Consider the following 9,439-nt stretch of genomic DNA (forward strand, 5'->3'; position numbering starts at 1 on the left):
ACAATCTTCTATTCTAAAGCCTCGTGTCATACATCCATGAAATCGAAAATCTCAAATATCTTACTCCCCAAATAGATCACCCAGACTATGCCGTTCCTTTCAAACCTTGATATTATAAATGCACACCAATTTGATAAAAGTTCAAGCTTACTCTGCTAAATATAACAATAGCGTTCTCAGTCGTACCATATTCCTGCCATAACTTAATCTTTAACCCGCTTTTCAATTTCGAACGAAACGAACAAAATAAAATAAACTTAATAAATAAAATAACATAATTTCAATTCAAATAAAATAAAATCAAACAAAACCAAATAAATTCAAGTTAAATAAAAATAATAATTTCCAATTAAACCTTTAAACTTTTCTGGTACTGCACACATGGTTTTACCCAAACTTAGTCATATCATTAATCAGCACATATATTCATTCCTACCATCTAATATTGTAAACCCGACATCGCTCTAAACTCTCTTTCGTCTTTAGAAATCTAACCTCAAAAATCTAAACCTTAAATTAATTTTATAAAGATTATCTCCTACAGTCCACCAAGTAAGCTTGTCGGATCTAAAATCCTTAAACCTCAAAATCTCGAAACTCAATCATAAAGTCTGTAAAATCTAAACCTCCAATATCCACATAATCATCTCTTATTCTTTAAAATTCTACACCTCAAATCTGAATTTTCTTCTTAAACCCATAGATATCTAAACCTCCAAGGTTTATAGTATGCAGAATCTCTAACCTGTCTCTGATATCATCTGTAACGCCCCGACCCCGAGGGTCCGGAGAGTTAACTCATAAAACCTGATAATCAACTCTAACAAGGGTAGAGTACTTCCAAATTCAAGAATTTATCCATTTTCCCAAACCTCAAATCGAACGTATATACTTCAATTAAATAAATCAAATAAACTCATCTATCCAAAATTCAACAACCCAAATAAAATCAACTTTTCTTCATGTCTCAAATAACAACTAGAAATAATATAACATTAACATAAGTATCCATAAACCGTCTAAATCCATTGAAGCAAAGTTAAGAAAGATAATTAACCTCCAACACCAACACTAATATCATGTGATACCCAACAACAAATCAATGCTAATCTTCTCCATAGACTCTAATACTGATCTTCAGCTGAGCCATCGATGTCATCTGGAATATTATGAAGATTAACGGGTGAGTTATCAACAACTCAGTAAGCAGAGAGCATATACTAGCATGTAAACATGAGCATTTATAACATTTGATAAGCCGAACAGAACATTTACTTTCAGAATGTAGAAACAAAACTTGTACAAAAACATTAGAGCGAAATTTTCAGAAAAATAAACTTATTCCAAAAATAGAATCCGTTGACATTTCTAAACTGAAACATTATAATCTTATCTTCATTTAATATCACATCGGGACAATACCATGTTTAACCCCCGTGGTAGGGTTATAAACCACCATTATACCCGTGGCTGGGCCATTTTCCATGTTTCACCCCCGTGGTAGGGTTATAAACCACCATTATACCCGTGGCTGGGCCGTATACCATGTTTCACCCCGTGGTAGGGTTATAAACCACCATTATACCCGTGGCTGGGCCTTAACAGAAACAGAACGGATTTCATCGAAAATCCGATTACAATCATATACAGAACCAGAACTTCATGCCAAGGTTTTCAGATGACACATCATATCAAAACAAAACACTGAAAGGCTTCAGATCATTTCACATGTTCGAGATAAACATAAACATAAACAAAATATTCTCATTTGTTCATAACAAAACTTTTAGAATTCCTTATTCGCTCTTTTACATAGTTCAGAAACAAAGTGCACAAAACTAGCTCATGTCTACACCAGTCATGACAGAAAATACTTTCTCATATATTGAATTTATGCATATGCAGAAAAAAAGAACATCTGAGGTTGTTTTCAGATCATTTCTTTTCAAAAACAAACACGTTTATTCTCAAAGTCAACCTCATTTTATTTCTTTTATGCAAAAGTAGTATATGAACCCCGCTTACCTGGACTTCTTAGCTTTTCAGAAATTTCTTCAAAAAATGTTGAGTTGACTAATAATCGTCACCTATAAAAAATAATCACACAATTTCCGTAAGTTTTCAACCAATTACGGATTTCCATATTTAAGCCTAAACTTCTAAAATAATCTATCTTAATTTCTCAAAACTTAAAAATCCTCATAATCCCAAAGTATATCATTACTTCATAAAATCACCAATATTTACCACAACCCACGTCATACACAAAACACCAATATTTAAACCCGAACAGCCAACAAATCTCATAGTCTAAACCAATCATACTAACAACTCCATCACCCAATCCAATCAACCCCGTTACCCCTCGGACTCAGTCCGGCAAAACCAACCAGCAATTAAAATACAGTGTAATGTGCTAGTGCAAAAATACATTAAATTCACGAGAATTCTTTGAAAAAAAATACTTACATTGCTATATAATGATTTCCGAAGGATCACGAAACTGAAAAAGGCGACGTCTGAGCAATACCACAGTGTAAAATACACTGTGGCCGTGGGTCACAAATACCCACTTTTCAACGGAGACAAACGAAGACCCCAAAATGATAGGGTAGGGCCTAGAGAGGTCGGTGAAGCCAATGGTGGTGGTGGTTTGCCGTGGGTGGCGGCGCAAGGGGTGTTTTTAGGCCAAAGGCCGAAATCGGAGATAGGCTTGGTTGTGCTTCACCGGTGACGGATCGGAGCCGGGGTTAGGTCCATTGGGTTGCCAAGAGGTCGGGGATGAAGTGGTAGGAAGATGGTGGCCAGTGGTGGAACGACGGCGGCGCAGCGGCGGAAAGAGTGTCGCGGCTTCGTGGGTCTCGTGGTGGCTAACGGCGGCACAAGGGAGGCTAAAAATGGAGGGGTAGCTTCGTCGGCGGCAGGGGAAGCGGAGGGGCTGGGCGGTGTCGACCACCGCCGGTGGACGACGGTGCTGGGAGGGAGAGAAGGAAACGGGCGGAGGAGAGGAGAGAGAGAGATCGCGCAGGAGAGAAGAAACCGAAAGAAAAAGGAGAAAAGAAAAAAAAAGGAAAAGAAAAGGAGAGGAAAGAAAAAGAGGGGAAAAGAAATGAGGTCCAATCCTCATAACTTGGGTCACGAAAATGATCCAACGGAAACGATTTTAAAACCATAAGTTAAATAAAATAATTTAAACGTAATGGTAAAGTCAAATTGAAATAATTAAATCACCCAGTGATTAATTTAAATATTAAAAGCAATTTAAATGCATAACAATAAATAAATATCAAGAAGGCACACAATAAAATAATTTTCACCAATTTAACAAATTAAAATCATAGAAATAAACTCACTAAAAAAATCCAACCAATTTTAAAATAGAAGGATAAATTTTTGAATAAATAATAAAAATCCCTTCAGTAAAAAAAATTACACTAAAATACGAGGTGTTACAGATATGGTCCTCCTTGTATAATTTGCATGCATTTGCTAAATTTCATTATTCTATTTTCTGCTTCTCTAAAATCCTAAAATCACAAGTACTTAGCAAGACATCAACCTTTGACCAATATATAAGTACTTCGACTAGGAATTGATATAAAAAAACCTGCCTAATTTATAATTAGCTTCAGTATGGGAAAGTTTAATTTCACGTGTTGACGGAAAATTAATAAGGCTGAAAACATGATCCGGTAAGGTCGCTATCATGTGCATTTCTCTCAACTTCCACGATCAAGTACTATATATATATACATATATATACATATGTGTGTGTATCTATATATATATGTACATATATATGTACATATATATGTATAAGTAATGCTTAATGATTATATATAAGTACGTACCAGCTAGCGCAGCATTAAATTATAATGGCCTTATAATTAATCCATGAGTATTATATATTCACTTCCGATATATTCGACCATTTTTGAAGCTTACATACGTATAGATATTGGTACTGATCTATCCCAGCTAATAAAGTGACCATGAAATTAAGAGAAATAACGTATGTGTGTGTGTGTATATATATATATATATATTCGATCTTCGGGTTGATATATAATGATCAAAATTAAGAGAATATATATGTATATATATCCAAAATATCTCATGATTTAAACTAAAATGTATTATTCATTTCAAATAAATTAATAGAGAGGATATTTTTTCCACTTCACCTTAATATTGAAGGTACTAATTATTAATATATAAGATGTAATTTAAGCACAAAGTTATGCTCCTGTTATCTTAACTTAATAATGATGTATATATATATATAATATTTGCTAAGGTATTAATTAAGCTATAAAAGTCAATTCCCATGTTATATTTACATTATGTTATATAGTACCATATATGCATGAAGTCAACGCCAATCTCCAATGCTTGTCGCTGGTATGGATGCTCATGCAAGAAATGGCGGAGTACTACATGTTATTAGCACGTGGCTACTCGTGCCCCATTGGTTTTGGAAAGGGATCCATCCGAAGTAATACCTCCTTTGCTTGAAACCCCTACAATATCCGGCCCACAAGACAATAATTATACGTGAAAGTCGGTGCATTAATGGAAAAATAAATGATAATGACGCATTCATGAGTGTGCAGTACGAAATTAAGAGATCTAGCAAAACAGCTAGCGGATCATAACTATATATATATAGGTCACTCCATTGCTATATATGTATATATAGAGGTCACTCCATTGTCATTTGCCTCTTATATTCTAAAACTGTGAAATAGCTTATACACTGCAACTCAAACAGAGAGCCTGAGCCTAGCTCGATAGCTTTGGAGTTCATACATTTCTTCGTCCAACATTCTCGACCCCTTCACGCGGACACCTGCTTCTTGTTCAGAGATCAGAGAGAGAGAGAGAGAGAGAGAGGGAGAGAGACAGAAGCATTTACAACAAGTAAAATGACAGTAAGCAAACTAATGATATATCTACCTGCAGTCTGATCTGTTTCTGTTCAATTTGGTGTGTCCTAAAATTCTATTTATTTTCATTCAGTCCATAGAGATGCGAGTGCACATGGACTGCGCTGGATGCGAAAGCAAGGTAAAAGATACGCTTCTAAAACTAAAAGGTACGTATCGATCTAACATGATCATGAAATCGGGTTCTGTATCATGCTCCAATAATCAAGTTTATTTTCATCGATCCTTAACTAATTTGTATGTATATATGCAGGCGTGGACGACGTTGACATAGACATGGCGACGCAGAAAGTGACGGTCACCGGATGGGCAGACCAAAAGAAAGTTCTTAAGACAGTGAGGAAGACCGGGCGGAGGGCCGAACTGTGGCAGCTGCCCTACAATCCGGAGCACTTCCACCACAGTAATAATTACAGTGCGGATCAACAGCAATATTATTGTAACGGGCCAATGAATCTTTATGCCCCCCGGCCTGCCTCTTCCTACAACTACTACAAGCACGGCTACGACGGCGATGCTCATGCTTCTTACTATCACAATCCTACTTCTCATAATTCCACCCTTTTTGGGTATCAAACCAGTACCGCTTTCAGTGATGATAACCCTAATGCTTGTTCTATCATGTAATGTTCCATGTTTCTTGTTGTTGTTTTTTTTCTTAAATAACGATCAATGCATTATTTTTATGAAACTCCATGTGACTTTTTTTTTTCCCGTCTTTCTGTCTGCGCGCGCAGTTTGTCCTAGTTGTAATTTATGCCCAAGCCATGGGGGTTTCCCTATTTTCGTTGTTAACTAATGAAGAAACCATGCTAATTAAACATATATGGGTCCTTACTTTTTTATGATCTTGATCATGTACATATCATAAGTATATATTTAATTAGGTATATATTTAGTATAAGAACGATAGTACTATATATTTGACTATTACATTTTAGGAAACACTACTATTTTTTTTTTTTTTTTTTTTTCATTTGAGAAGATAAAGAACTTCTAGACAAAAAATGGGGAAATTAAAAGAGATTTTTGCTGATGGTTATGAAATATGGTTGTCAAATGTAGGCTTCCAAGTAGATCATAAATTTAACTCTATATTCCTCCTCTTAGATCTCATATGTACGTACATAGCTTTGACTACAACAAAATTAGGCTTAATTAGCGGTGTTCAGCTTTCGGCCATAGAAAAAGAGAAGTGCAGTACAAAGAGATTTCAAAAAAGTAAACTCATAAACTGACATGATTTAATATGATAGTACGTTAGATCTACTTTATAATAAAAGTAACATTACAATTTAACGTACCATATCAAGCAACATTAATTTGTTGGACGTTTACTTTTATAGAATTTCTTTGTACTTAAAACATTTCTCTTGAAAAATTGTAACAATAATATACTTCTTCCAAAGGAAAAACAAAGCGCCAGAAATGTGTGGTAGTTATAACGCTGGACCGGTTTCATGAATAATATGCATCGCTATTTGAGATGAACTATCCACTTTTTCAGGCGACAAGCTATGGTCACAACATACATTTTTAATTTTTCACTTCCAAGACTCGTCGCAAATTACAATAATAGAATCTTTATTGACTTTTCTGAATGCCTTTTACAATGAAAGTTTTATGAGTATTTATACAACAATGGAGGTCGTTATTCTCATTACAGTTGGGAAGGATATTCATGTAATCTATTTACAGTAGATGAGGTTACCTTGTAAATTTACATGTTTAATGAATCACGTGCCTCTCAGCTGAGTTATACTAACTCTCAACTCCGTGAATTCCTCTTAACTCCCCCTTGTCATGCCTCCACTATTCTTCCAATGCACTTCCATCCATGCCACTGCCACTGTAATGCTCATAACAAGTTTCCCCCTCATCGAAAGACTTTGCCCACACGGTATAGTGAGCTCGCAACTGCTCCACAGGAACCCAAGATGAGTCTTACTCAGAGCCCCACTCCATTTAACCAATAACTCAATCAATGGTTTGTTGTTAAGGGAAGGCATTCTTCTTAATTTGAAATATAGCCTTGGGTTTTGTCCTCAACCCCCCATGAGAATCAAGTAATGGAAATGAGGATGAAATATTAGTTGTTGGTCCAACATGTTTCTTCAATCTTGAGACTTGGAAAGTTGGATAGACGGATGAATTTTGTGGCATTTTCAGTTTATATGCTACTTCCCCAATGAGTTTCAGAACTTTAAATTGGCCACAACATCTTGCTGCTAACTTAGGATTAGCAATTTGAACCAACCTCTATTGTTTATACTTCTGCAACTTCAAATACACTGAATCTCCAACCTGAAATTGCTTTTGTCAGTGGTGTTTATCATATTGTTGTTTTATGTTAGATTGAGCAGCTAGGAGATTCTTCTTCAACAACATTAAAATTTCTACCCTTGATTTCAACTTAGAATCGACTGTCTCAAATGGTAGGGGTGGAACACCATACAATGCCTCAAATGGTGTAATTATGGTTGAAGTGTGGACTAATGTGTTATACCATCATTCTGCGAGAGGAAGCCAATGAGCCCATTGCTTTGGTCTCACACACACAAAGCATCTAAGATACTGCTGCACACACTTGTCGACTATTTCAGTCTTCCCATCTAATTGAGGACGGTAGGTAGAGCTGAAATGCAACTTAGTGCCATGCATTCTACCATCCTCAATTAGATGGGAAAGTCACATTTCTATTTGTTACAATTGCTATTGGTATACCATGTAACTTGAAGATCTTAAAAATAAAAAACTTAGCCACTGAAGCTGCATTGTAAGGATGAGATAATGGCAAAAAATAAACAGATTTTGTAAATCAATCAACCACTACAAAAATAACAAAAAAAAATTTTGAGACAGGAAGGGCACTGATAAAATCCACAGAGATATCACTCCACGATCTAGTGGGAATTGGCAATGGTTGTAACAAGCCAGTTACTTGCAAATTCTCCACCTTGTACTTTTAAAAATCTGCACATTTTCTAATAGACTTCTTAATGTCCCTCCTCATTCCAGTTCAAATAAAATTTGCCTTGACTCGATGCAAAGATTTTTTATATCTAGAATGTCCCCCAAAAGAAATATTGTGCATGAACTGCAACAATCGTTCCTTCAAAAGAGATAGAGCTGACAAAATTAATCTTCATTTCTTAAATAATAGCCCTTTTTTTTTTACTTCAAAGATTTGATCTGTAGCAGACCCCGTTGTAAGTTTCTGCAAATCTCATAAACTTGTTCATCCTGCAAGTAAGAAGCCTTTAAATCTTGAAACCACACTGGATCCAAAACTATGATAGCAGACAAGCTCTCTATAACCTCATCCCTTCTTAAAAGAGCATCTGCAGCCACATTCTCTTTACCCTTCTTGTATTCATTGGTAAAATCACACCCAAGTAACTTGCTTATCCATTTTTGTTGTGATGGGGTCCCTATCTTTTGCTCCAACAAAAATTTTAAACTCTATTAATCAATTTTTATAACAACAGTAGTCCCCAAAAGGTAAGGTCTCAACTTCTTTATAGCCAACACCAATATGCTAAAAGTTCTTTATCATATGTGGATAAGTCCAATGCCTTACCTTTTAAGGCTTGACTTAGGTATGCCAAGGGTCTTCCATCTTACATCAACATAGCCCCAATACCCCATTCTTATGCATCACACTTGATCAAAAAAGGCCTAAAAAAATAGGCAAGGCTAAAACAAGTGGGTTGGTTACTGCCTGTTTTAATGCCTCAAAAGGTTGTGAAGCTTTAGACCCCCAAATAAAGGCATCATTCATCAATAATTCAATGAGTGGACCAGAGATCAAACCATAGCTTCTCACAAATTTTCTGTAATATCTAGTTAGTCACAGAAACCCCCTTAAAGACTTAATGTATTTTGGTAAAGGCTATTCAATCATAGCCTTAGTCTTGGATGGATATGCTCTTACCGCTCTAGCAAAAACTAAGTGTCCAAGATAGTCAATCTCCTCGTAACCAAACTTACACTAACTTCTCTTAGCAAGAAGTGTGGTATTTGCTAAGATTTCTAGTACCATTGATAAGTGTCGTAAATATTCTTCCTTGTTCATGTTATATGTCAATATATCATCAAAGAAAACTATAACAATTTTTCTTAATAAATGCTGGAATACCTCATTCATCAAGGCATGAAAAGAGGCCAGAGCATTGGTTAAGTCAAAAGGAATAACCAAAAATTCATAGTGCCTTGGTGTGTTTTGAATGCAGTATTCTCAATATCACCCTCCCTAACACAAATATGATGGTATCCAGACTTGAGGTCTAGTTTGAAAAAATTGTTGCTCCACACTGCTCATTCAACAATTCATCAATAATAGGAATGGAAAAATTATCCTTCATTGTTTTCCTATTAAGTGCCCTATAATCAATGCACATGTGCCATGATCTATCAACTTTCCTCACTAAAAGTATAGGTGAAGAAAATGGAAACTAGCTACTTCTAACCACTCCTGCATCGTGCAATTCTTT

General features: G+C 35.6%; 1 protein-coding gene across 1 annotated transcript; it reads left to right on the forward strand.

The window, feature by feature from the left end:
* The first annotated feature begins 4,920 nt into the window (after window positions 1–4,920).
* On the forward strand, window positions 4,921–5,573 carry LOC118349732 (heavy metal-associated isoprenylated plant protein 28-like). Its single transcript, XM_035695310.1, has 3 exons — window positions 4,921–4,931; window positions 5,020–5,095; window positions 5,200–5,573. The coding sequence occupies exons 1-3, from the start codon at window positions 4,926–4,928 to the stop codon at window positions 5,571–5,573; spliced, it is 456 nt and encodes a 151-aa protein (XP_035551203.1). The 5' UTR covers window positions 4,921–4,925.
* The last annotated feature ends 3,866 nt before the right edge of the window (window positions 5,574–9,439 follow it).

Source organism: Juglans regia, chromosome 10 (assembly GCF_001411555.2).
Source record: "Juglans regia cultivar Chandler chromosome 10, Walnut 2.0, whole genome shotgun sequence".
NCBI lineage: Eukaryota > Viridiplantae > Streptophyta > Magnoliopsida > Fagales > Juglandaceae > Juglans > Juglans regia.

What these genes read in the sequence shown, in the direction of transcription:
- LOC118349732 (XM_035695310.1), top strand. An exon ending in TACGCTTCTAAAACTAAAAG is followed by an intron (nt 5,096 to 5,199) that starts GTACGTATCGAT and finishes GTATATATGCAG; the next exon opens with GCGTGGACGACGTTGACATA.